Genomic DNA, 27,335 nt, shown 5'->3' with positions numbered 1-27,335 from the left:
ACAATAACAGCTTGTCCTACACAATCAAAAAGAGGAATTATTGCTCAGTTACGTGTAAATCAAGAAGAATTAACACCCACATTGAAGAAACTTACTTCATTGATGAAGTGTAGTAAAGATGAAACTTAATGCAATTAAAACCAAAAGAAATCCATCTTGGCAAAGGGTATCCACTATAAATACATAACATTTCCACAATTAATTCCATTCCAACAATCTCTCCAACCAAAACAAGAGGGATTATCATCTTCATTCACCATGGCAAGAGCTAGTTTCACTATCTTCTTGGTCTTTTTTTTGGCTAGTGGAGCAGCTATGATCGTATGTGGACTAACAACCGAAGACATTAATAATGAAAAAAAGTATGCCAAGTGCCCAGCTTTGGACGTATGCGATGATGCTGTTTTTGGTAATGTATTTAAGAATGAGACTACAATTTTCACCAATGAGTGTTGCCGTAGAATAGTGGATAGGGGAAGACGTTGTTTTGATCAATATGTGATTTCATGTCTTTCAGAGGATGAAAAAATGCCCACTGATTGGATGAACCCATCTGTCCAATATCCCAGGAGTAAGCAAATATGGGATAATTGTGTCTCGGTTGTTCAGTATTTGGGTCTTTAAATTATTTATGTTTGTTGAGTATGTATCACTGTTTGTTATCACTACCATCTTCGAATAAAGTATAAAAATTATTTCTATTAGAATTTGTTTTTCCTATCAACTTAATAATGTATAATGTATATGCTCTTCTAATTTTGACTCCATCTTTTACAATGCATTTTTGTTCTTTTCTAATCAAGATCAAAATTTTATGAAAATCATAGTGTATTTTTCATGGCTTCCCCCCTTTTTCACCGAAAGGGAAAGCAGACTTCCTAAAATTGAAAATGACATATTTAATAGTACTTTTACTATCAAACAAATGTTAACATAATATTAGTTTATCAAAAAAAAAAAAAAATGTTAACATAATATTATTGTTCCTAATCCAAAAATAAAAAATGTTATTATTTTTTTCATTATAGTGCAGAATTGATTTCGTTGTTAATAGATCATTAGATAACCATTTTTTGAAGAAATTATTTATCGTACATCATAAGGAAAAGAAAAGGTTGAGAATTGCATTGTTATTTTCTTAGATTACATTAGTAATAATTATGATTTTGTTGAATTTAATTGAAAGGGTAATAGATTGGGGTATTTGCTCATTTTTCAAATATAGAAGAAAAAATTGGTTAGTTTTAAAAATAATGTGAGGAATTGAGAACTACCTAAAAAATAAAGGAGGAAAGTACTTTTTCCTCATAAATAAATTATGCCATATTTATTATTTAGTGTTTGTGTGTGTATATATATATATATATATATAAATGTCTGCCGATTTTCCTTTTCTTTTAATAATTTCATTTTGATTCATTTAAGTTGTTAATATTCTAGCTAGCTAGCAACTTTTATATATATCTTAAGGAAAAATTCTTTCCAATATGCATAGACATTATAACATATATAAGCTCTAAATTTGGCTCTAATTTCTTTATAAATCAAATTTATTCCCATTTCTACCCAATGATTACCATAATCCCTCAACCCCAAGCAAACCATTCCCTTTAATAGGAATATGATAAATTGATAATACGTTAATTGAAAATCCACTATATTCAATAATTTTCCCCGTCGTATCGTATAGCTTAATTAATTGAACGGTGAAACAACCAAAAACATAGATTCCATATCTTTGTATATGTAACCGTGTTGTATGCAACTTCATCCATAATTTAGCCACAAAATTACAATATAACATTTAATATTTTATAAACCTCTAACATAAATTGCTCAAAAAGTTAAATAAAGGACTACTTGAAATTCACTTATCTTAATCTAACGATAAAAAACCATCATCATGGTTTAAATAACAGAAATTCAAATCCTAGTATGATAATGGTTCTTTATCGTTAGATTAAGATAATCAAATTTTAAGTAGACCATCGTCCAAAAAAAAAAAGGTTGCAAAGGAACTCAGTTGTGGTCACTGGATGGGCTTTGGGAAGTTGTTAAGGAATGCATCAGCCAACATTTTTCCAAGTTGAACCTGGGCTGGGGTTGACAGGTGTAGATTATCTCCTTCAAGTGGCAAACCTTTTGCATCAACGATTTGTAGGTTTGGGAGGTCATTTTCCAGCTGAACTGCTCTAACAATTTCTTCTAGAGTGCTGTCATAACCTGAAGCTAGAGCCACCTATACATCCAACACACAAAATAAAATATATAATTTCACCACACCACATGGCTTTGCCAAACTCTAAATAAACCCACTTTCAAACAAGATTTGCTTCAAATTAAAAACAAATAAATAAATGGAATAAAATTAAAAAAAAAAAAAAAAAAAAAACCATTTATACCTGTATTATAGGGAGATTAGAACAGTTCAGATCACTTCTGATGTTGGTAAAGAAATTATAGAGCCTTTCTTTATACATATTGGCATCGGTTTGATGAAGAGTATCAGATTCCCCTTGATACCATAGAAGTGCTTCGATTTTGCCACCACTCCTCAAGGAAGCACCAGCTCTTTTCACCAACTTCTTGTAATTATCAGAACCCTTGGCCCATTCAGCGATCATAGTCCCTCCAATGGCACAGGGCACAAGACCAATCACCCCAAAGTTGGGGTCCTCCGCCAAAACCTCATGAGCAAAAGGCATGCCCGGTCCAACTCCACAGACCTTTGTATCGTCGATGTCTTTGTGAAGAGGCTCATGAGCTACAACCCAGGTCTCGTTTGAACTGAGTCGTAGAATGAAAGGGCTGGGGGTGCTCTCTGGGGGGATTATCATGTTCCATGTGTCGTTGTTAACCCCACCACGCCCAGCCATGTTGCTCTGCCCAGCCAAAAGAAATATCTTTGTGGGGCTGAGTTCTTGGGATTGAACGACAGAGAAGGCCAGAAGAAATGCTAGAAAAATGGTTAGAGGCATTTTTTTTTTCCAAGAGAGTTGGGAGCTAGCTAGAAAGGTCTAAAATTCAAGAGGTGTCGGCTAACCAAGAAGTACAAGGCTTTTGGCAGAAGGCTCTCAAAGCTATGGTGAAGAAGAGTTTGGCAAAGCGGCTTTTATAATACTTTCTCATGTTCCATATCATTTAACAGGTAACCAAGGGCGTTTGGTGTGTTGCTATACTGTTAGGTTCGAAATCAATTCTCAGCAATTCAATTAATCCAACCAACTGTGCGGTCGCCGACGTCACTGCCCAGTAAGTTTTCTGTCTCTCTCTCTCTGTCATTTTTTTAATTGATTTTGATTGCTGGAAAAAAAGACGGAATGTAAGCTCTGTTTTGTGGGATTCGAGGACTGTGCTGATCTGATCACTTTCAGAAGCTGTGGTATTTATGGGTTTTTCAGCGAGATGTCTTGAATCTATTGGCTTGGACTACACCGGGTTAGTTAAGAGTTACGTTCAAAAATCATAATTAACGGGCAGACAAAATAGCCAGAATGAAAAGAATAAAACTATTACTACTACTAAAGTGATGAAGGGGACGTTATAGTTAATGAGGTCACATGTAAAATTTATGAATTCGAAAAATGTCATTCTCTCTACTCAATGCTTCCTCAGTTCCTCTCCATCAATGATGTACGAAGCAGCTTGCATGACTAGACTACGATCTAATTGGACAGAAAAGTGACACACTTCTTCATGTTTATTTTTGGATGGGGAAGCTTTAGGCTTATAAAGCATCGAGTTAGTCCATACTTGGGTAAGGCCTATCTTGTGGGTGAGCCCAATCCACAAAATCAGTCCAGATAAAATACCACCATGATGGGTTTTTGTTTTATTCATAAATGGTAATGCAAAAAAACTCACAGTGGGAATAAAAGTAGGACAAGTATAACTTGGAATGAATATCTCTACTACCAAATTTTCAATCTCTCACTTGGCTCCCTCAACAACCTAACCTAGATCTAGAATATTCTAGGAGATAAATATCATCTCATTTGTTAAAATGCCATGAAAAATAAACTATTGGTTTTATAAGATTTTTATCTTGATTAGAAAAGGTAAAAAAACCACCAGTGTAAAATTTGGTATTAAATCATAAGAACATGTCTATTATGTTGATAACTTTGATAAGAAAAACAAATATTAGAAATTTTAATACTTTATTTGAGTATGGTAGTCATGCATACTAGAAAAACATAGCATAACTTAATATTCTTTTTGAGGAGCAAGTGATTCTCTTTCTCAAAAAACAAAAAAATGGAGCAAATGAATTTGATTCCATAGCCAAAACACATTTATACCATATTCTCTCACTCAAGGGTAATTGGACAGGAAAGTTTTTCAAATAATTGGGTACTTTTTCATCTCCTGTAAGGTTTGAAACCACAAATTCATCAAAGCAACGTGGTCCCCTATCCACTATTCTTTTACAACACTCATAGGCGAAAAGTCTCCTCTGATCCCTAAATAAATTGAAAAATACAGTATCATCACATACGTCCACACCTGGGCAATTTGCATACTTTTTCTCATTAGCAATGTCTTCGGTTGTTAGTCCATGTACCACCATATAGTGGTGTCAATTCATGTTCGCGGGTCGGGTTCGTGTCGTGTCGAGTTATAAGTACTCTGTTATATGGGTTGACCCGAATCCGACCTGTTTAGTAAACGTGTCAAGAATCCTCAACCCTAACCCGACCCGTTTATTAAACAGGTTAACCCAACCCGACACGTTTAACCTGTTTAATTAATAAGTCATATAAAAGTTAATACAAATAACATGTTTAATAACCTGTTTGATTAATAGGTCATTTATGACCTAAATAATCTATTATTAATTTTTATATATCTAAAATTAAAATACAATTACAGCCATAAATATAGTAATAAACATATAATTACAACAAAAAAATTAAGCAATAATAACAAAATTTAATGCCTTTATTATTTAAACAGGTCAAACAGGTCAGACGGGTTCACATGTGTGAACCCGAACACGACCCATTTATTAAACGGGTCAGTCATGTCAATCCGAATATGACTCGAACCTATTTAGCCTCGACCCATGACCTGTTTATAAACGGGTTAGTCGTGTTGGGTTCGCGGGTCGTGTCAAATTTTGCCACCCCTACCACCATAGCTGCTTCACTACCCAAGAATAAGACCAATAAGACAATGAAGCTATAGGATCTTGATGACATGGTGAATGAAAATGATAGTCCCTCTTGTTTTGGTTGGAGAGATTTTTGGAATGAAATTAATTTGTAGAAATATAATTTCTTTTGGTTTTTAACTGCATTATGTTACATCTTAGTTTAATGCAAGTCATCAACGAAGTAAGTTTCTTTAATGTGGGTAATAATTACCTTGATTTACACACAAGTTATCAGTAATTCCTCTCCTTTGTAGAAGTCATTTCCTTATTATGTGAGTGTGTGTGTATAATGCATGTGCAATAAATATCATCTCATGTCATCAATCAACATGTTTTGATACATTTTACTATATATTAAATGGCTGTAATTTACACTTGTATGCTCCTTCTTCAAACAGTTAATGGTGAACTAGCTAGACTTTTCATGTCATCGATTCACTGTATACACCATTTTAGCATCATGAAAATTTTTCCATTAATCTTCATTTAGACATTAGGAGTTTTTTTTTTGTTAGAAGGGGGTATATGTTTGTGAGGTGGAAACTATTTTCCAAGCAGTTGGGTACTAGTTTTACTTTCTTCCAAATAATGAAATAAAATATATAATGATATGTCTACTATTTAGATTAAATGTGGCTTGATAATATATTTGACATTTTTCTGATTTGCTTGAAAGTCCAATCATCATTCCACATTTAAGCTATTTAGTAGACATATATCAATATACATTTTAGGCCATTTTTTGGACCCTAGAAAATAACGCCCACATCAAAATTATATACCCCTTCTCTATTTAATTTTTTTGAAGCAGCCCCTCCACTTAAATCAAGTTTCAGACCTTTCCCCCAAAACATAGTATGGAATACTCACCATCTTGAAACAATGATTGGAATTGTTTTTTTTTTTTTTTTTTTTTTTTTTTTTTTTTTTTTTGAGTTTTTTGCTTTATTAAAGTAGGAGGATGGATTTATAATAGGAGTATGAAAAGTCCATCAAGTGGTTTATAATTATATCAATTACATGCTTTCATCATAATAAAAACATGAGTGTATATGCATGACAAATCATAAAAATCCTATTTTTTTTGGCTAATGATGTGCTATGTAATTCTTTCTCATTAATAGTAAAAATTATTTTAATCCACTCTGAGTAATTTTCTTTTGTTTTAGTTTTCTTAATTGTAGTTTTAATAAACCTGTCAAGGTTGTTATAATCATATTCCTTTTTTTTAATAGAGTTGTTTATAATCATGCCATTCACATGCTTTGTGGTGACTCTGGTGTGTACATATTGAGTACACGACCAAATCATAAAAATCCTATTGGTGTTTCTTTTCTTTTACTTTTACTTTCTAGGTAGACTATGCTTTAAATGGTTTTGTGTGGTGTAAAAATATTTTATAATGGTTGAATTTAGTTAAATGATATTCTAGATATTTTTATTTCAGGTTAAATTAACTTGACCTACTTAATTTAGCTCCCTTGTACCTTTTCACATAAACAAAATCTGTCATTTATTGAAGAAAGCAAAGCTATACTTCCATGCTAGAGCTTCTTCAACAGTTTGCAGAGACTTTAAAGAATAGATTTTTTTTAATGAAGATTTTATGTATTAAGAATATAGATTTATATACAATAGTCACTTAATTTTTTTTTTCTTTTTTTCGAAATAAGATCTTAAACTCTTTGGAAAAGCAAGACTGTGAGGGAGGTCTTGGTCCCTTTAAAGTGATTAAAATGCAATATTAATTAGAATAGAATTTGAGAATAGAATTGACTATATAATCAATTTTGTTATTATCCGCCTTTAGGTCATTTCGCATCTCTTAGTCTGCCCTATTAGGAGGTTTAGGATTTGAATCTCCTTCTCCAATTTAATGTGGCAAAAAATAATATGTAATTATCTATTTAGAAAAATAGTAAATTCTTCAACCCAATAAGGCCTCAATAGATTAGTGAAAATGATAATAGGTTTTATACTAATTTCATTCTAATCATAAAATTTTGGTATCTAATGATCATGTATACAAACAAAATGTAATCAATTTTGAAATATGGTGAAAAATAAAATTACATTTGTTTGATAATAAACATACAACTGATTTTGCTTACTCCATGATCATGTTGTAAAGGTATACTAGAAGATATTGGCTGGATTAAAGGGAAGGAAAAGGCAAAGGTAGATAAGAACGAAAAATTATTTTGGGGGGGAAGAAATAAGACAAAATTAAACATTTAATCATCTTCCTTCTCTTCCCTACTTGTGGAAGAAATTAGACATTTGATTAGCTCAGCATTGTTATTGTTTTACTTGTGCAATTGATGTGTCAAGGAGAGAGAGTGAATTAGACCTAGAACTTAAGCAGTGGGTTGATCTAATCATAATAATTTTTTAGGAATAATTACAATTACTATATATATATATATATATATATATATATATATATACTCTTAAAAGTTAAAACACGAAGGTACTTTGTGATTTGGTTTGTGACATTTAGCTCCTCTATGCTTGGATTTGTTAGTCAGTTTGATTAGCTTGAACGTAATTTGAAGGTGTAACAAGCATGGTCCTTAAATTTGAAATCCTATACAAGATCCAATTGTAAGATTCTACTTTTTTATATATATAAAAAATAATAAAATGAAAAATGATGTATGAAGTGTGCATTTGGCATTGCTTAAAAACAAGTTTTTTTTACTATTCAGCTTATTTTTGCTACTATTGATGGGTTACATTGCACTTTTTGGTATTATTTATGAGTTCTACTATACTATTTCAACTATCTTTTAACTTTATATACAGTACTTTCAGTAAAAAAATTTCAGTTTTAACTAAATAAACTGTTCCCACACAAAAAAACTCAAAAAGAACAAAAAAAAAAACTTAGAAATATTCCTTATATATAGAGAATATTAATACTTTTATCTTTTAAGGTGGAAGCCTATTGGGATTTTTTAGAATAATTTTTTTTTAAAAAAAAGTGGAAGTTTACATTTTTTGGTATGTGATGATAAAATTTTAATCTATGACATCTATTCCATAATAATTCTTTATAATTAATCAAAATTTTTATTCGACCATAGAAAACTTTACCAATTGAGTTAATTAGAACCCACGAAAACTTATATTAAATCTGTATTTTGATTCATATATATATATATATATATTCAATCAAAATTTTGCCAGTTTCAATAAATAAGTTTTTAAATAAAAATAATAATATGAAGGCACATTAACTATGAACATGGCATGTACGAATTCCTATTAATAATATTGCTTTTGATAAATTGACCACTTAACCACCACTCTTTTTACCGGTTGTTGTAACTAGACTTTTAGGCTTAATTTGTCTCTCTTTTTTGTGAGTTGTCCATGTCTTTACTCAAGCCAATTCTGCTTCTCTAACTTTTGGGCCTCTCGTTGTAAAAACTAGGAAAAGAACAATCTCCATCGATCTCCTCAGATCTCTCTGTGTTGTCTTAGTCTTAGTATGTATAAGTTAGATGGGGTTCGTACTTAATTGGTTCATCCTTTTCTTAACTTATATCTGCCTTTAAACCCCCCAACCCTAGGATAGAGACTATAAAGTTTAAACTTTTTAAAAAGATATATGCTTTATACGAGCAAAGCACCACATTGGACCATTGGCAACCTGTATCACTAGCTACTGTGTTACTTGACAAATGACAAACCATCCTAACCCTAATGTAAATGTCAAAGCTGATTATGATACTTAAAAAATTAGATAACATTCTTGCGTTTAATTATTTAGTGTACTCAGTGCATTACATAATTCTTTTATATAAAGAGAGGGGCGGAATCAAGAATTTTTCTTTGGGGGAGGCGGGTTAGATTTTAATGTCGATATCCACACACACATGCATGCAAACATATCTATACATATACTTATATGCTTAGAAAGTGTTGGTGGAAATGAGTAAACTAACATCATATGAAGATTCTTGATTCAATCCTTTTTTGAACTTCATAATTAGTTTATTTAAGTAACTTGTTAACATTATGATTTATGAGTTTTGATTTTTTTTTTTTTTTTTTTTCCTGAATTTTGGGGATGCTTACACTTAGTTACACCGGTGAATGGAATAATTTCTCCTTTGAAAGGAAGGAGCAGTATGAAAACTTTATGCAATATAAGAGGTTGGTCCGAGACCATAATAATGGTGGAGTTAGATGCCACTTTATCCCGCTGATTTCTGGAATTCTATGAGTAACATAAAAAAGTAATCATCTTGCTTTCAACTTTTTTCTTTTTTCTTTTTTTAGTAAAATCTTGCTTTCAACTTTGTTGTGGAAATGATACCCATTTATTATGTTAACATACGAAATAAGTTGGTCCCCATTTGCCCTGCTTTGTTTCCTCTTCTTGTTTATAAAAGTTTAGTTATTTAAAAAATAAAAAGACTAGGCCTAATCCAAATTATTTTACAAATAAACACTTGGTAATTTTTTTTTTTTTTTTTTTTTAGAGAATTTCAACTTATGGCGTCCACTTTTGATAATAGCTCTTTATCATCAAACCAAAACACCAATTAGTTTTTGGTGTAGGCAGAAATTGAACTCCGGATCTCTTATACAACCATCAGAGACTTTATCAATTGAACTAACTGGAACCCACCACTTGATAATTTATTAGTTCTGAACTAAATTTCAAAATTCGGAACTAACTTACCCAGGTGAACTACACAAAAGCTCAAATAACAGTGGCATAATTAAGCACAATGTAGGTTTCATCATGATTTTTAACCAACCTCTACTCCATAAGCACATGTTCTCGATTCACTAGCAATTACTAAAACTTATTACATGCTTCAAGTGCATTGTCTAGCCCACTCAAAATCACATGTAAGCTCCCTTTTGTAGGTTCCATGTACTAGTAAGGGTTCAGGAAATGTTTTGGACACACGCTTCGCTCTATTTGTTTTGACATTAATATTTTCTAGAAAATGAATCATTTTTCAAAAAGTATTTTCTAAAAAACTATCTCATTTTGCTATGTTTGGTAGAAACCTTAAAATGAGTTAGAATATCTCTTAACTTCCTTTATTTAGTTTCCCTCAAAAAAAAAAAAAAAAATCCCTTATTTAGTTTCGTGTTAGATAAAGTTATTTTCCTTATTTAGTTTCATGTGAGATAGAGTTGTTTTCTAAAAAATTTTAGCAGAAAACGACTCTATCTTATGCTAAGCTTTTTTTTTTTTGAGAATGATCTTATGCTAAGCTAATAAGGGAAGTTAAGAGATATTTTTTCTTTGATCAATTTTTCCTAATACTACCAAACACAGAAAAATGCAAAAAATTATCTTCACATAAGATTTTTTATTGAAACAAACGGATCGAAGATGCGATCTCATTCTCAACTCATTGCGCCAATTGCTTATTTGCTTTTGAGCTGAATTAGCTGATTGGCACTTCTTGCCTCTCACCAAAAAGAAGGTCAGGGTTCATGCTCATGGAATATTAAGTAGCATTTGGGATAAGTGCCCCCAACCCATATATGTATAGTGATATAGAGTGGATTCTAGAGGAAATTGTAGTGTGCAACTGTGCATACATTTATGATATATCTCCACTCCTTGCCAGCCATTACTCTTATAAAAAGCATCTTGCTTCTGCAACACCAGAGGACCTCAACACCTTCCAGACTTCTATTCCTATTGCCTTTTCTCCACATTTTGCCTCAAAGTGAGAGTTAAAGATGTGCCTCTTCTTCATTGTTGTATCCCTTCTTGCTGTGTGTGTCGAGCCTCAAGAACTCAGCCCAGAAAACATATTTCTTCTTGGGGGACAAAGCAACATGGCTGGACGCGGAGGCGTTCCCAAGGTGAATGGTCATTGGAATAAGAAAGTCCCAGCAGAAAGCAGTCCCAACCCTTCCATTCTACAACTCAGTTTGCACAAGACATGGGTTGTAGCACATGAGCCTCTTCATGAAGAAATTGACAAATACAAGACATGTGGGGTTGGACCAGGCATGCCTTTTGCTCATGAAGTCTTGGCAAAGGACCCCAACTTTGGGGTGATTGGTCTTGTGCCTTGCGCCATAGGGGGCACTAAGATCACTGATTGGGCCAAGGGAAGTAGCACTGGTCATTACAAGCAATTGGTTGAAAGAGCTAACGCGTCCTTAAAGAGTGGTGGCAAAATCAAAGCGCTTCTGTGGTATCAAGGGGAGTCTGATACTCAACAACAAACTGATGCTAGATTGTATAAGAGAAGATTGAGGAGGTTGTTTACAAACATTCGAGCTGATCTGAACTCTCCAAATCTACAAATAATACAGGTATGGTTTTTTTTATTTCATTTAATTTTTTATTAAAAAAATCAATTGGAATCTACATTGATTTCTTTTTTTAATTCTACATTTTCCTGCTTTAATTGCCAATCTTGTTTGAAAGTGGATTTATTGTCATGTGATGAAATTTTTTTTTTTTGTATATTGGTTAGGTGGCTCTAGCGTCAGGTTATAACAACACTCTAAAAGAGATTGTTAGAGCTGCTCAGCTGGGAATTGACCTCCCAGACCTGCAAACTGTTGACGCCAAAGGCCTGCCACTTGAACAGGATCATCTGCACCTATCCACAGCAGCTCAGGTTCGAGTCGGGAAGATGTTGGCTAATGCATTCCTTCAGTTCCCACACTGCAGCGGCCTCAGATGAGTTCCTTGCAACTCGCTAAAATATCTGATATGTAAACAAAAACCTTGCCTGTTCACATCATTAGGAATTGGTCTGATGAATCTTAGCCAAGGAAGCATGTAGACATTCATTTTTATTTATGATTTTTGAGAAATATGTCGGAGTTTTATATGCATTCTGCATTAAAAAAACTGTCATGCAGGTTTGTATACAGTACAAGATTATGGGAAAGGAATGGTTAATCACGGCATATTATACATGTTGACAAGCAATTTACAGAATTTGCTTGTAGTGGGGAAAGCGAAAAATAAATAAAATATATACATAAATAAAAGAAGATAAAAACACAGGAATAAAGAGGTAATTGGCAGGAAGACACAGTGAAAGAAATAAACAATTCAAATAAATCAAATTGGGACTAAGCACCATGTTACATCAGGCACCATGAAGCAAGGCTTGCATCTCTGGTAGCATCCTTCTCACATCCCGAACTTTACTAGCACTATTAGCAGTGTTTACTTTAAGGATTCGCCATGGCCAACATATGTGCCTTATCTTAAGTTTACTCCGCTCCCTGCTCTCGGATTCCTCTAATTGTCTTGTCAACTCCTCGATTCGCTCACGGAGTCCTGCAGCCCTGCTGTCAGCAAGCTGCAAAGACCTCTCCGCTGCTGCCTGGGCAGCCATTGCAGCAGATACAAGTTCTTCTTTCATCCTTAATTTGCCATTGGACATGTCCAAAGCAGCCCTTGTTTTCTCCAACTCTTGCTTCAGAATGGCCACCTTGTAAAACAGTAATGCAATTGTAATGAATTTCAAAATTGATACCTATCAAGATAAGGGCAATCCAGGAACAGAGAGAGAGATGCAAAATTGAAGTTAAATTAATTTTATGCATTAGATTTCAGAGACTAATTTACTACATGAACAAAACACCCAAGAGAAAAATTATTCACCAAAGGAAGCTGTCTTCCACTAGCATGTTTACCAACACATAATGATTTCGTTGTACACAAAACAATGACTTCCAGAAATGTCAAAGTAGTACTACAAGGCAGAACTTCAGTTCCAGACTTCCAGGATCCAAGATGCATCAACTTCAATTTATAATTGTCACAAAAAAAAATAGTATCTGTTTTACCTACCGAATTTCAACAGAACTCAGCACTCAACAGTATGTGTAGGAGAATAAAAAATATGGTTCACCTGTGGACCTGAGGTTATGCCACTCTAATTGATAGCATATACCAAATTAAAATCCTAGCTCCTCATTTTATATGCGATTGACACAGAACAACTGTTAAAATCTGAGCCAGCTGTTCCCATGCGAATGCACATAAGCATGTCAAGTACGTTCTCACTATACTTTACTTTTGGCCTATATCATAAAAACATTTTTTTATATAAAAAAATAAAAATAAAAATTGTCCTGGAATCTTGAGTATGCCCAATGCCATTTCATAATCCCCTACGACTTATATACAGGTCATAATATCAAAATAGGAGTGATCCTGAACATGAGAGATAATTACAACTTAAGGTTGTCACTTGTCATATAGCCAACAATGTACCTTTGTTCATTTGTAGTAAGAGGTTTCAAAGGAATTCGGAGAATTAGGCTCCCATGACTAGCATACCTTTATTCATTCATAAAATCAGACATGCCGTTTGAGTTGCCAAGTTATTCACAAAACAAACTTCTAGCTTCATGCATGGAATAATGATTACATTTGTTACTATAATAACATCATGAGACCTCTAAGTAATGAACAAGCAGACTTCATGAAAAAACACCATAAACCAAAACTCTAACAAGCAAGAAAGTGTAGAACTAGACAGCTGAGGAATCTATAAAGCAACAGTACATCAACAAAAACTAACATCAAAAGACATAAACTGTTACCACTTTGTCACGTTCTCCAATTTCATTTTTACCAGCTTCCACTTCCAACTCGCATGCTTCCCTCCATCTAGCAACCTCAGCTTCAGTTTCTTTTATTTCCGTCAGGAGTTCTTCAACCTTATAGCAATTAAAGGGATAATGTCAGAAATGACAAGGGTTTGCTACAGGAATGAACCAGAAAATTTTCAATTTCTTGATAAAATAGGTATCACATTTTGAATTAATGCCCTCTCTCTATCTTCCAACTCTTTGATGTACAGAGTGTTTTCCGTAATTTGTTGAGCTTGTTTCTCTGTAAGACTCTGCAGGCGCTCAGTGTCTGACCTGGCATAGACTAGATAATAAGTACTTGAAAACCAAATATTAAAACATAAATATCGTGGGGACAGGAGGTGGTTGAAGATGTCAACAACCATAGAAAGGTCCAAAACCAGAAAAATATTCATGCAAAACATGTTTATAAAGCAAGCCATGTACTCTTTCCTACACCACCAAGTGGTCCTTAAATGAATGAAATGTTAATAAATCCTAGATTAATTGCTATGTACTTTTTGCAGTTCTTTACCATTTCAAGAACTGTGCAGTCATGTAATGACCAATCACAATATCAACAAGAAGATGGCAACATATATGTTTTATTTTGGAGCTCAAAATTTTGACAGGTATTCTCCATAACTTGTCATCTCATGGAAACTAACCATAGTTGTGTTTAGAACTAGTAAAATTTACACAACACTTACAGCTGAAAATTTTCTGTACTAAATGCAGGAAGGGGGGTGTTTGACGTGTTTCAATTTGATTTTCATCTTCAGTTTAATTAAGCATGTAGAGAGATCAATTACATACTCATTTCTTTGGGGATATTATAAGATTAAGAAATTTAAAATCAAGACGGGATTTGCGCTTCAACTGGGTCATAGATACCATGTATTTCAGAACCATGCAAATTTACTCAAAAATGGGGCATCATAATTTATGAAATATATAAGAGAACTTTCACTATGATTGAACAAGTATTCTTGAACCCACACTCCATGGTTGAGTTGATTATTAGTTTGACGTAGTCCATATATTGGATGCTTTGGATGGCATGTGATATATCCAAATATCACTTTTTACATTTTCTAAATGGATAATTAAAAAGAAAGGTTCATTTCTTCACTGACTTTGGTGTACCATAACAAATTCAGTGAACTCCTAGGCTTACTCCTGCACAGTATATCTCTTTCTTTCCTTTTCTTTTTTTTGGGGCTTTTTTTATTATATAAAACTGTCTTTGAAAGATGCAGTAAACTACACAAAGATGTATAGCCTAGGCAGGAGCATTAGAGATTTAGTGCAGATGTCTGTGTCTCTGTGTGTATGTGTTGGGGGAAGAGGAGGGGGAAGTTTTCCACACTACAATGTAACAATTTCACCTTGCTTCATTCCTTAGAAATAATTTTATCTCCTACTTGCTATCTCACAATCAAATTTGGTGCAAATTATAGGATAAAACCATAATATTAATGCCAGGTGAAAATGCAGGCATTTCGGTTCAATAATGACATACCTAGATTCTTCCAAAGATCTTCGCAATTGAGTGATTTCTTGCCGCAAATTCTTCATTATCTTCTCCACAGTTGAGGCCTGGTAAGGACAATGATGGACATCAGAGCAATACTTATCCATTTATTGGCATAGTTAGCCAACAAACTTTGTTCTTTGGATAAACTTGCTCTTAAGGTCACAAATTGCACAAGAAATCTCACACACTTTCCTCCTAAATGACTTACTATAAGGAAGATCTTACTTCAAGTGCATGTAGGAAACTGAATGCCTTAGTTGGAAGTCAAGCATATAAAAGACCAGCTCTATTTAGCAGCAGAGACTTTTAAGATAGACTTCAAGTGTTACTATTTACACTTTGACCAAAAAGAGGGGATTCTGTTTAAGAAAAAAGTGACTCTTTTAACATTTTCCAAGGATTGGAAAGGCGGTGTCCTGCCTACAAGGGTTGTTTTGTTGAGTTGATAATCACAAAGTCTAGTAGGAACTCGTGGTCTACAAGCGAGAGTCTGAATTCAATAAATGATAATTACAACCATAAACAGTATATATTTGTCTTAACTAAATGGAACACTCCACAACGTGGTATCGTGGTATCTTACAGTGAAAAATGCACATGATTTTGCTGGACTATATGTACAAACTTAAGCTGACCTGCCTCTCTTCCTAGCAATTAAAGAGTTTATGTTCCATTCTTATATTTACTTATTCCTATCAAAAGACTAGGGAATCATTTTTACATAGATAAATTTCTCGGCTCAACTACTTACAACATAAATAACCAAACTGAATTATGAAACTCAAGCATCATATATGGTAACATGAAAATTGAAATATACAACAAAAGAGAAAGAAAAAAAATATCATCAACCCGAATCCTTAACTTAAGCTAGGAATCTAAAGGTGAGAGTGTTAGACTAACTATGCAAACAATGAATATGATCAGTATAAGCTAATTTCCCACAAAACAGACAGTGCAAAAACAATAAATTTTGAAACTTTAAGCTCAAACCAAAACACCCAAATTCCAAATTGTGAACATAGATTAAGGGGAAGCTCTCAACATACCAAACTAACAACCTCCTCTTCACACTCGCTATCCGACTTCTGACTCCCCGCACTCGAACTCACTGCAGAACTCTCTGGCTGCTGCTCATAACCCCCACCTCCCATCATAAACCCAAAACCGACTCTCTGCAAAATCGGCACCCTTCTCTGCTCATTAGTCCCCTTCAGCTTATTCAAGCTCTTCTCCACCGCCTCCTTCTCCACCAACGCGATCCTAAGCAAAGTGTTGATGTCTCGATTCTCCTCCGTCAAACTCACCACGCTGTTCTCCAATTCCCTCTTCTCCTTCTTCCTCATTTCCTTGTACTCTCTCACCTTCACCTCCACCTCGCTCGCCAGCCTATTCATTTCCACTATTTCCTCCGATACCGCCCTAAATTCCTCAACTCCTTCGCCAATTTCGGACTCAACAGTCGCTGATTCGCGCTCTTCTTCGACCTTCCCTTCGTCTATGCTCTCGATTATCTTGATTAAACCCTCCTTCGCTAACCGGAACGAATCCAAGCTCTTCGACAAGTAATCGTTTCTCTTCTTGATTTCGGTTTCCAGTTCCTTAACTCTTTCTCTAGAAACCTCAACTTCATTCCTGAACTCCTCTGCTTTCCTCAGTTCATCGTCGAGCTTTTTCGCGAACTCGTCCTCTTTTTCCTTCAGCGGAGCTTCGAGCTCATCGATTTTTTCCTTCAGAGAGTCTCGCTCCCTCGAGATTTCGGCGACGAGTTTCGTCAAATCGGAGTTGTGATCCACGGCGTCGTCTCTTTCTTGCCGGACGAGAGTTAGGGCTTGTTCGTTCGCCGCCGACTTCGATTGGAGGCTGAGATGGGATTCGCGGAGAGATTCGAGGTCTGCACGAAGATCATCGTGATCGGAGAGGTGTTGGGGGATGGTGGTGGGTGAATCTGGGCCGTTGATTTGAGTATCGGATGGGGTTTCAATAGTGATTTCCATGGCCCATAGAGTAGCGGGTGATTAAAGATTTTCATGAAGAAGATGAAGAATAAGAGAGTTTTGGAGTTTTGATAGAAAAGATTTTTTTTTTTTTTTTTTTTTTTGAGTTGAAAGGAGAGCTACCAGTCAACGAAATAGAGGGAAGAAAGCTTGGTCAGGCAGGTGCATAGATGAGAGAGAGTTTGGTTTTGGCGCGGGACTTGAATTTGATAACTAAAACAGTTGAAAATTAAAAAAGGAATAAATCATTTATTTATATATATATATATATATATACCCACTTTTTCAAAAATCAAAGTTTTAAGAAAATATCATTTATTATCTTGTTTGTGGTATAAAAATGTACAAGTTTTCAAAACTACCCTTAAATAAATTTATCTAAAATAGTTTTGGAAATAAATTAGGGGAGTGATAAGAATATTAGTAAATTAATAATTTTTTATTTTAAAAATAGGATAATAGTTTGAGACATTCCAAAATAAAATAGAGGACAAATAAATTGGTACATATAACAACAGTATAGACCAGTAAATAAATGGTTCATATTAACAAGTAAGATAAAGTTAATTGGTTTAGAAAATATTTTTAAAATTTTGTATGAAAAAAAAAAACAATTGATTTTTTTTTAATAAATATTTTTATTTTCTATAAAAATAATATTAAAAATTTTATAAAATAGTATGTTAGAAAATGTCTACACTCATTAATAAGAACCATTTATTTATCTTTTGTATATTGTAGTTGTACTTTTCTTTTTTAAAAACCAAAGTTCTTAGGGTATTAGTTAACTTTTTCCTAAATATAAAAGGAGGTTAGGAGTCTAAAAACTCTAAACTCCATTAGTTCTCTTTTTGTTAAAATTGATCAAACTTTGAAGGGCAAACTACCACAAATCATATCATACTACGGATGACAAATGGGTGGATTTGGCTAATTTGGGTGGGTCACAAAATGGTATGATTATTTTATACCCTTTTGTGATTTTTGCCACTTAATCATAATTTTTTAGAGTAATGATTATTACACACTATCATACACATCCCATTTAAAGTGTAGACACTGTTAAAACAATGTCGATATCTAGCTTTACAAAATGTGGATGTTGTATGAACAACAATTAGTGTAATTTTAATTATGAACAAGAAACCCATTAAAAAGCGACAAATACATACTTGTATATACAAATGATAATGGATGGAAGGATTGACATGACAAAAATGCTAGTAAAATCAATGGTTAAAATGACCCCAACAAAAATTAGAGACAAAAATGATAATTCACCCAAATTAAAAATAGCATAATTTGGATTTTAGCCTAGAAAATAAAAGTTGGATTAAACTTTATAATCAATTATGTAATTATCTCTTCAAAACGATAGTCATTTTTTTTTAATAAAAATAATACCTCAACAGATTCGTGACCCCCCTTCTCTCCTTTTTATTTTTGGTAGGTAGATTAGTGACAATCAAACGTTATATATATATATATATATATTTTTTTTTTTTTTTAAGTGGTGTGCTTTTCACATAGCTCAAGTCACAAGTTGAACCAATCTCTACAACAATTTTCCACTTGGTGAAATTTGCAAAGCACCATAGTTCATCAAATTTCTCTGTTCACATTGGCATTCGAGCCACCAAATACAAAAATTTGGACAAATATAACAAGACCTTTTTAATTGATTTTTGTAAGATCTCATACACATGCTAGAACTTTTAGAAAGACATCTAAAATGTGCATGTTAAATTCACATTAATCATATACATTAGACTATAATCATAAGCTACTTGGATTCAGATTGTAATTCTACTCTATTAGTCATAAATAAAGTAAGCATTTTGCCTTGGACTCTATTAACAAACCCATTTATTATGTTTAATGACTATAAATAGGATAGTTGCGAAAATGAGTATGAAATTGATTATGGTCCTATAATTATTCTTCCCTTTGTTAACGTGAAATTATAAATTTGACTAAAATCATAACTTCTCATTAACTACATAAAAGTCTCATATCTTTTTTTAGGGAATAAGTCTCACATCTTTTTAAATTACTGAAAAACAAATGTTTTCGACAAGTTTTTTTTTTCCTCTCTCTCTCTCTCTCTCATATTAACGCTAGCAATTTCATATTTGATTTGAGAATACTCGTTTTCTCATGAGTTTTTTAATGAGTTATTAGTGGGTGTTAATTTTTTAATATTAAAAATAATGTCTCATCACTTGAAAATTGCAACGTCATTAATCTGCTAGCCATGCTAATATTAATCGTGCTCAATAGACAATCTTCAAGGACCAATAATTTATTTTGGCATTTTTAAAATATGGATATTTTCATTTCAATTATTGATATATGTTGAAAGATCTAAACGAGTGTGAAAAATATTTTTTTAATCAATTTTTTTATTATCTCGAATTCAAAACTTTTGCTTCAAGGCTCTAGTAACATTCAAATCAGAAGGTTAGGAACCTTCAATGAAATTAGTGCGTGTTTAACATCAACTTATTTAACTTTTTACTAACTAAATCAAATTCCAAAATTTTCCATTCCATAATTCATTTGCAGTTTACTTCAAGAACTTCCCAAATTCCAAGAAAATAGTTTTAAAAATTAGGAAATAAATATTCCACTACCTTAAAAAAGAGATAAAAAATTATACCTTTTAACTTTTTCCTAAATATAAATGGAGGTTTAAGGGTTTGAAGTCTAAAAACTCTAAACTCCATTAGTTATATTTTTGTTAAATATCATCATACTTTTAAGGGCCAACTACCACAAATCATATCATACTAGGGATGAAAAATGGGTGGGTTTGGCTAATTTGGGTGGGTCACAAAATGGTATGATTATTTTATACCCTTTTGTGAGTTTTGCCACTTAATCATAATTTTTTAGATCAATGATTATTACACACGATCATACACATCCCATTTAAAGTGTGGACATCCTTGAAACAATGTGGATATCTAGCTTTACAAAATGTGGATATTGTATGAACAACAATTAGCGTAATTTTAATTATGAACAAGAACGCCATTAAAAAGCTACAAATGCATACTTCTATATACAAATGGTAATGGATGGAAGGATTGAGATGACAAAAATGCTAGTAAAATCAATGGTTAAAATGACCCCAACAAAAATTAGAGACAAAAATGATAATTCGCCCAAATTAATAATAGCGTAATTTGGATTTTATCCTAAAAAATAAAAGTTGGATTAAACTTTATAACAATTATTTAATTATGTCTTCAAAATAGTAGCCATTTTTTAATAAAAATAATGCCTCAACAGATAAGTGACCCCCCTTCTCTCCTATTTTTGTTAAGTAGATTGGTGACAATCAAACATTACAATTTTTAAGTAGCGTGCTTTCACATAGCTCAAGCCACAAGTTGAACCAATCTCTACAACAATTTTCCACTTGGTGAAATTTGCAAAGCACCATAATTCATCAAATTTCTCTATTCACGTTGGCATTTGAGCCATCAAATTCAAAAAATTTTACAAATATAACATGACCTTTATAATTGATTTTTGTAAGACCTCATGCATATGCTAGAACTTTGAGAATGAAATCGAAAATGTGCATCTTAAATTCACATTAATCATATATATTAGACTATAATCATAAGCTACTTGGATTCAGATCGTATTTCTACTTGTTGAATACTCAATATTGAAAGTTGAAAAAAAAAATTCTCGCCCTAGCTGCTCTCTGAGTTGCCCTAGCCGCTCTCTGAGTGCTTGAGCGTAGAATACTGTTATCTTCCCCGGAATGATAACTACTCCCCTCTGTTAATCATCCGTAGCAGTAGGGTCCTCCTTGACCTCCGTTTCCCTTCACGTGTGGTCCGATCTTTCCTTATTCCATTTCAAAATAGCGTTTCCACCATGGATGATATCCTTCACGACTGGCGAAAACTATCACTGACAGAAGAGGAAGACACAAAACTCAGTCTGTCGAAATCCAAAAATCTACACAGCAAGGAGTTTGTAGTGGCTGCAAAATTTCTTACAAGAAGAGCCCTTAATGTGGAAGCAATAGGGCGTACCTTTAAACCATTATGGAGAGCCAAAAAGGAGTTCAAGGTGCGTGAAGCAAGATATCATATTCTTCTGTTTGTCTTCAAACTCAAATCAGACGCTGAACGGGTCCTCGCTAATGAACCTTGGACCTTCGATGGGTCTACACTGGTGAGGTATCTAAGATTTACTAAATTGAAAATTTGGGTGCAAATTCACGGATTGCCAATGCGGATGCTTGATTCAGAGACTATAGTTGAAATAGGAGAGACACTCGGCCAGGTAATACCATGCGAGAACTCTAGTGAATAGGTGGGGGGTGATTTCCTACGAATTCAAGTGGAGATCGACGTATTAAAGCCTCTATGTCGAGGTCGACGAATAGCGCTGGATGAGACTGAAAAGACCTGGGTCTCTTTCAAATACGAGAAACTTTCCAACTTTTGTTATTGTTGCGGATTAATTTCACATGATGGAAAGGATTGTGAAGTTTGGCTAGCAAAAAAAGATTCGGGAAGTTCGGGAAAAATAGAGCCTCATGAATATGGTCCGTGGCTGAGAGCTCTACCATACAATTTCGAAAAAACTTCATACGTTGTAGTGCCTGGCATGGGCGACGGCTTGGGTGGAGTCCCACGATTTGACCACCGCCCAAGCACGACAAAACCCTCTAAAACAACGGATAAATCCACCTGAAAAAATTTTGACCAATTCGTTTCCAGTGAGAAAGGAGGCGCTGACTTGAGGAATGAAAAGAACAAGCAAACACATGATCCAGGGGAGCAAATCACGCTGAAGGGTCGAGATTATGGCAGCCCATTAACTGAGGTATCTATTTCAAATTCCAATTTAACTGCCTTCCATATTGATAATGCTGCCTTTGAAACACAGATCCAAGAACTAGATTCGGAGATTAGCAAATTTGATAAATGTGGTGCCCACATGGAACACATTTCAGTTGGTGTCTCACAAGCCCCACCAATCAATGAAAAGCAATTAGCCCCCTCCATGCAAACACTTGAACCCTAGGATCAGACACACCACGTGACAGAAAACTCCCCTTCATCTAACCAAGGAAGTCAAACTTTGTGTACTTGGAAAAGATTGGCAAGAGACAATCCTATGAAGATTGACCAACCACAGAGCTCCACGGTAAAAAAGAGAAGCAGAGAAGAAGAAATAGAGTATCTCCCTAAGTTACCTATCAAAAAAACACAGGTTTCAAAGGGAGAAAGTCACCAAAATCCAATGGTGGAGGCTACTCAGCAGTCCCGCCAAGCGCAATGAGTCTCATAGTTTGGAACTATCGCAGGCTTGGGAACCTGCGTACAGGGAAGGAGCTTGAAGTAGTGATTCGGGCAAAAGATCCCTCCGTTGTGTTTTTAGCCAAAACATGGACAAATGAAGCTAGGCTAAAAGAAGTTCAAAGAAACATCAAGTTTGATAATATGTTTTATGTGGAAAAAAACCCTAGAGGTGGTGGTGGCTTAGCTCTTTATTGGAAAAATTCCACTGATGTTCGGGTGGATTCTTTCTCCAAATACCACATTGATTCTATAATTAATAAAGGTAGTGATGAAGCATGGAGATTCAAAGGTTTCTATGGAGAACCGGTAACATATAAGAGAATGGAAGCATGGAATAAATTGAGGTTGCTCAATACCAGACATAATCTTCCTTGGCTTTGTGCTGGGGACTTTAATGAAATTACAAAAGTTTAGAAAAATTGAGAGGAAATAATAGGAGTCAGGCTCATATGCAACTGTTCCGAGATGTTATAGATGAATGCGGATTTCTTGATCTTGGATATGTGGGAGACCAATTTACTTAGAGAAAACATTTTGTGGAGGGTCATTCACTGTGGGAAAAATTAGACCATGGGTTGGCTAACCACGAGTGGTTCATGAAATTCACAGGCACAAAAATTCATCATCTGCACTCAGATTCTTCAGATCACTCCCCATTGTAGATCTCCTTGGATGGTTTAGACATCCCACCTTTTACTAAACCATTCAGGTTCGAAGAGATGTGGCTCTCTGATCGTGGGTGCTCAAACATTGTTGAGGCAGTTTGGTTGTTAAGTGGAGAAGAGGATGATCATAACCATGTCATGCGCAAAATAGATAAATGTGGTAAAGAACTTCGAAAATGGGAGCGGGACTGCTTTGGGAATGGGAAAATGATATTAAGCCGGAAGAGAAAGAAATTAAAGGAGGTTGAAAAATTAGCCATAAGAACTGGAAATAATCAGCATGTCCGTGTGCTGCAAAAGGAGATAGAAGAACTGATTGATAAGGAAAATAGACTTTGGTTCCAAAGAGCAAAGGTCACGTGGGCTAAATTTGGAGATAGGAATTCAAAATTCTTTCACAACCATGCATCTCAGAGGAGGAGGAAAAACCTGATCCGACAATTGAAAGATCCAAGTGGCCAAGTGTTTAACACCAAGGAGGACATTACTGAATGCCTGGTGAACTATTACTAGGACCTTCTCCAGTCACACAACCAACAATTCTGTCCTGTGGCTACAAATTCCATTCAGAAAGTAATTACTAAGGAAATGAATTCCATGCTCTCATCCGAATTCACCCACTTGGAGGTAGAGCAGGACATCAACCAAATGGCTCCACTAAAGGCTCCTGATCCTGATGGTATGCCTCCTCTCTTCTATCAACATTACTGGAATTTAATCGGTCATGATATCTCTAATTCTGTGTTACATTATCTCAATTCTGCTACTTTACCTAACCACCTCAACTACACTTTTATAACTCTCATTCCAAAAAAGAAAAATCCTAAATTTGCCCCTGAATTTAGACCAATCAGTCTGTGTAATGTTTTGTATAAAATTTTCTCCAAAGTTCTAGCAAATAGACTTAAGAAATTTTTTCCAAATATTATTACTGAGAATCAGAGTGCTTTCACAAAAAGTCGCCTTATTTCTGATAATATTCTGGTAGCTTTTGAATCTTTACATAGTATGCAGAGACACACAGGGAAGGACGACTATATGGCCATCAAGCTTGACATGAGCAAAGCATATGACAGAATGGAGTGGGATTACCTATCTTCAGTTATGGAAAAAATGGGTTTCAATAAACATTGGATCCGCCTTATGATGTTATGTGTCAAAATTGTGACATATTCCATACTGGTAAATGGGGAAATTAAAGGTATGATCACTCCAACAAGAGGCATTAGATAAGGAGACCTATTCTCCCCGTTCCTATTCTTACTCTGCACTGAGGGTCTGAATGGGCTGATCAACCAAGCCTCTCAACAGGGCCACATAAAGGGCTACTCTTTTTGTAGAAATAGTCCAAGACTAACCCACCTTTTATTTGCAGATGATAGCATGCTGTTTTGCTGGGCCACCATAAAGGAGTGCCAAAGAGTTCTAGAGGTATTGGAAGTTATGGGAGATGTTCAGGACAACAAATTAATCGAAGCAAGACAACAATCTTCTTTAGTAAATCTACTAGTGATGACATCATAAATTAGATAAAGTTGGCACTGGGGGTTCCAGAAATTGTTTAGTATGAGAAATACTTGGGCTTACCATCATTGGTGGGCAGAAACAAAAAAGCAAGCTTCAATTACATAAAGGAGCGAGTTTGGAAAAAACTACAGGGATGGAAGGAGAAACTCCTCTCACAAGCTGGAAGGGAAATCCTTATCAAAGTAGTGGTCCAAGCCATTCCAACCTACACTATGAGCTGTTTCAAACTTTTGTTGGGTCTTTGCTCAGAAATTGAGAGTCTGATACGAAAATTTTGGTGGGGCCAGAAAGGTGAAAGGAGGAAAGTTCACTGGGTGAAATGGGAAACACCTTGTCTACCAAAAAAGGAAGGTGGTATAGGCTTCAAGAATCTAGCCAACTTCAATGATGCTCTTTTGGCTAAGCAAGTTTGGAGATTACTTCACAATAAGGGCTCCCTATTCTATAGAGTCTTTAAAATGAAATTTTTTCCAAATTGTAGCATTTTGGAGGCTCAAGAATCTAGCATCGGTTCACACGCTTGGAATAGCATCATAAAAGGAAGAGATGTTCTACTTAAGGGTGCAAGATGGAGGATTGGTTGTGTAGAGGCTGTTAGCATATGGAATGATGCATGGTTACCATCTTTGGAGCATCCACAAGTCCTATTTGATATTGTTCCAGGCTTCGAAGATGGAAGAGTATTTGACCTCATCAACCCACTCACAAGAACATGGAATCTCAATTTAGTGCATGGATTATTGTCACCGGATGAAGCTGACTTGGTCCTAAGCATCCCATTAAGCCGTACTCTTGTGGAGGACAAGTTCATTTAGCCCTTCACCCCCTCAGGTAAGTATACTGTTAATTCAGGTTCAAAGTTTCTAACTAAAGTTAATTTGGTGTAGGCCCCTACAGCCAACCAGTAGTGGCAAAGTGGCATTTGGAACCAGATTTGGGGGCTTAATGTCCCTAATAAAGTGCGGCATTTCCTATGGAGAGTATGCAAGGACGCGGTACCAACAAAGAAAAACTTAAGGAGGAGGAAAATCTTAATGGAAGACAAATGTGGGCAATGCGGTGTGGAGTCCGAAACGGCAATCCATGTAGTCTGGGAATGTGCCACGCTCGATGAAATGGGAGGTGGTTCCAGGATTTGAAGATCGAAGACAACATGCTATCTCAAACACTATAGACCTGATTAGTGTGCTACATGAGAAGAAGAAAAATCTGGAAATTATGGCCATGGTGATGTGGACAATTTGGTACCTACACAACTAGCTCCAAGTCAGTTCAAATGAGTTTCCCAGATCGCAGGTCCTCCATCAAGCAACTCAGTCCTCGGCTATCTTCCAACAAAGCCAACAATCCATTTGCCAGCCTTCTGTTATGCCACGACCTCCCCCCCACGCATAGTGGAGTCCACCACTGCCGAACTGTTTTAAACTGAATTTTGACGGTGCCATGTTTCCGGAGTTGGGCAAGGCTGGACTAGGAGTGGTCGTTCATGATAGTCAAGGTACTATGATTGCTTCGCTGTCGGAACAAGCTTCTATGACATACTCATTAGATATTGCTAAAGCCATGGCAGCAGCAAGGGCGTTGGTTTTTGCACAAGAACTGGGTATAGATGCATTTGTTCTTGAAGGAGACTCGGAAGTTGTGATTAACATCCTCCGTAGCAAGGAAGCCTCGTTCTCTTCGTTTGGTCACCTTCTAGAGTCAGCAAAATCCATGCTTGTTTCTAGTATTTGTTTAAATTTTTCCCATGTACGTAGAAGTGGTAACAAAATAGCCCATAACCTAGCTAGACATGCAAGAAATGTCAGAGGTTTATCAGTGTGGGTGGAGGACATTCCACCCCACCTAGTTGATGTACACTTTACTGGTTTATCAGTGTGGGTGGAGGACATTCCACCCCACCTAGTTGATGTACACTTTACTGACCCTGGCTAATTTTATAAAAGCAGTAGTTTTCATTCTCCAAAAAAAAAAAAAAGATCGTATTTCTACTTTATTAGTCACAGCTAATGAAAGCATCTTGCCTTTGACTTTATTAGCATACCCATTTATTATGTATAGTGACTACAAATTGAATAATTGTGAACAACAGAAATTATTCATCAATTTATTAACACGAAATTTCAAATTTAACTAAAATACTAACTTCTCATTAACCACATAAAAGTCCCATATCTTTTTAAATTACCGACAGATAAATGTTTTTTGCAAGTTTTTTTTCTTCTCTCTCTTTTATTAGGGCTAGCAATTTCATATTGGATTTGGGAATACTCATTCTCTCATGAGTTTTTTTTTTTGAAAAGATTCTCTCATGAGTTGGTAGTGGGTTTTAATTTTTTTAAATTAAAAGTAATGCCTCATCACTCAAAATTTGCAACGTTTTGACTCTGTTAGCCACACTGACATTAAAACTAATAGTGCTTAATAGACAAATTTCAAGGATCAATAATTTATTCTGACATTTTTAAAATATAGATATTTTCATTTCAATGGTTGATATACCTTGAAATAGTGGGTACGGACCGGTGT

General features: G+C 34.8%; 3 protein-coding genes across 3 annotated transcripts; 1 reads left to right on the top strand and 2 right to left on the bottom strand.

Moving 5' to 3' along the window:
* Window positions 1-1,960: 1,960 nt before the first annotated feature.
* LOC126700048 (probable carbohydrate esterase At4g34215) lies at window positions 1,961-3,110 on the bottom strand. Its single transcript, XM_050398027.1, has 2 exons — window positions 2,403-3,110; window positions 1,961-2,239 (listed from the first exon to the last, which is right to left on the bottom strand). The coding sequence occupies exons 1-2, from the start codon at window positions 2,976-2,978 to the stop codon at window positions 2,030-2,032; spliced, it is 786 nt and encodes a 261-aa protein (XP_050253984.1). The 5' UTR covers window positions 2,979-3,110; the 3' UTR covers window positions 1,961-2,029.
* A 7,428-nt stretch (window positions 3,111-10,538) lies between these two features.
* On the top strand, window positions 10,539-12,131 carry LOC126701269 (probable carbohydrate esterase At4g34215). Its single transcript, XM_050399389.1, has 2 exons — window positions 10,539-11,458; window positions 11,623-12,131. Exons 1-2 carry the CDS (start codon window positions 10,874-10,876, stop codon window positions 11,833-11,835), a joined length of 798 nt encoding a protein of 265 aa, XP_050255346.1. The 5' UTR covers window positions 10,539-10,873; the 3' UTR covers window positions 11,836-12,131.
* Window positions 11,976-17,348, bottom strand: LOC126701268 (uncharacterized protein At3g49055). The gene is made up of 5 exons (XM_050399388.1): window positions 16,334-17,348; window positions 15,270-15,346; window positions 13,930-14,041; window positions 13,718-13,834; window positions 11,976-12,597 (listed from the first exon to the last, which is right to left on the bottom strand). Exons 1-5 carry the CDS (start codon window positions 17,279-17,281, stop codon window positions 12,250-12,252), a joined length of 1,602 nt encoding a protein of 533 aa, XP_050255345.1. The 5' UTR covers window positions 17,282-17,348; the 3' UTR covers window positions 11,976-12,249.
* Between the last annotated feature and the right edge of the window lie 9,987 nt (window positions 17,349-27,335).

Source organism: Quercus robur, chromosome 9 (genome assembly GCF_932294415.1).
Source record: "Quercus robur chromosome 9, dhQueRobu3.1, whole genome shotgun sequence".
Taxonomy (NCBI): domain Eukaryota; kingdom Viridiplantae; phylum Streptophyta; class Magnoliopsida; order Fagales; family Fagaceae; genus Quercus; species Quercus robur.
The sequence above is the reverse complement of the archived record's forward strand: the minus strand, read 5'-3'. Positions and strand labels throughout refer to the sequence as shown.

What these genes read in the sequence shown, in the direction of transcription:
- LOC126700048 (XM_050398027.1), bottom strand. Translation starts at nt 2,978, where the DNA reads ATGCCTCTAACCATTTTTCTAGCATTTCTTCTGGCCTTCTCTGTCGTT. An exon ending in CTAATCTCCCTATAATACAG is followed by an intron (nt 2,240 to 2,402) that starts GTATAAATGGTT and finishes TTGGATGTATAG; the next exon opens with GTGGCTCTAGCTTCAGGTTA.
- LOC126701268 (XM_050399388.1), bottom strand. Translation starts at nt 17,281, where the DNA reads ATGGAAATCACTATTGAAACCCCATCCGATACTCAAATCAACGGCCCA. An exon ending in AAGAGGAGGTTGTTAGTTTG is followed by an intron (nt 15,347 to 16,333) that starts GTATGTTGAGAG and finishes TGTCCTTACCAG; the next exon opens with GCCTCAACTGTGGAGAAGAT. An exon ending in TTGGAGAACGTGACAAAGTG is followed by an intron (nt 12,598 to 13,717) that starts GTAACAGTTTAT and finishes CTGTTTTACAAG; the next exon opens with GTGGCCATTCTGAAGCAAGA.
- LOC126701269 (XM_050399389.1), top strand. Translation starts at nt 10,874, where the DNA reads ATGTGCCTCTTCTTCATTGTTGTATCCCTTCTTGCTGTGTGTGTCGAG. An exon ending in CAAATCTACAAATAATACAG is followed by an intron (nt 11,459 to 11,622) that starts GTATGGTTTTTT and finishes TATATTGGTTAG; the next exon opens with GTGGCTCTAGCGTCAGGTTA.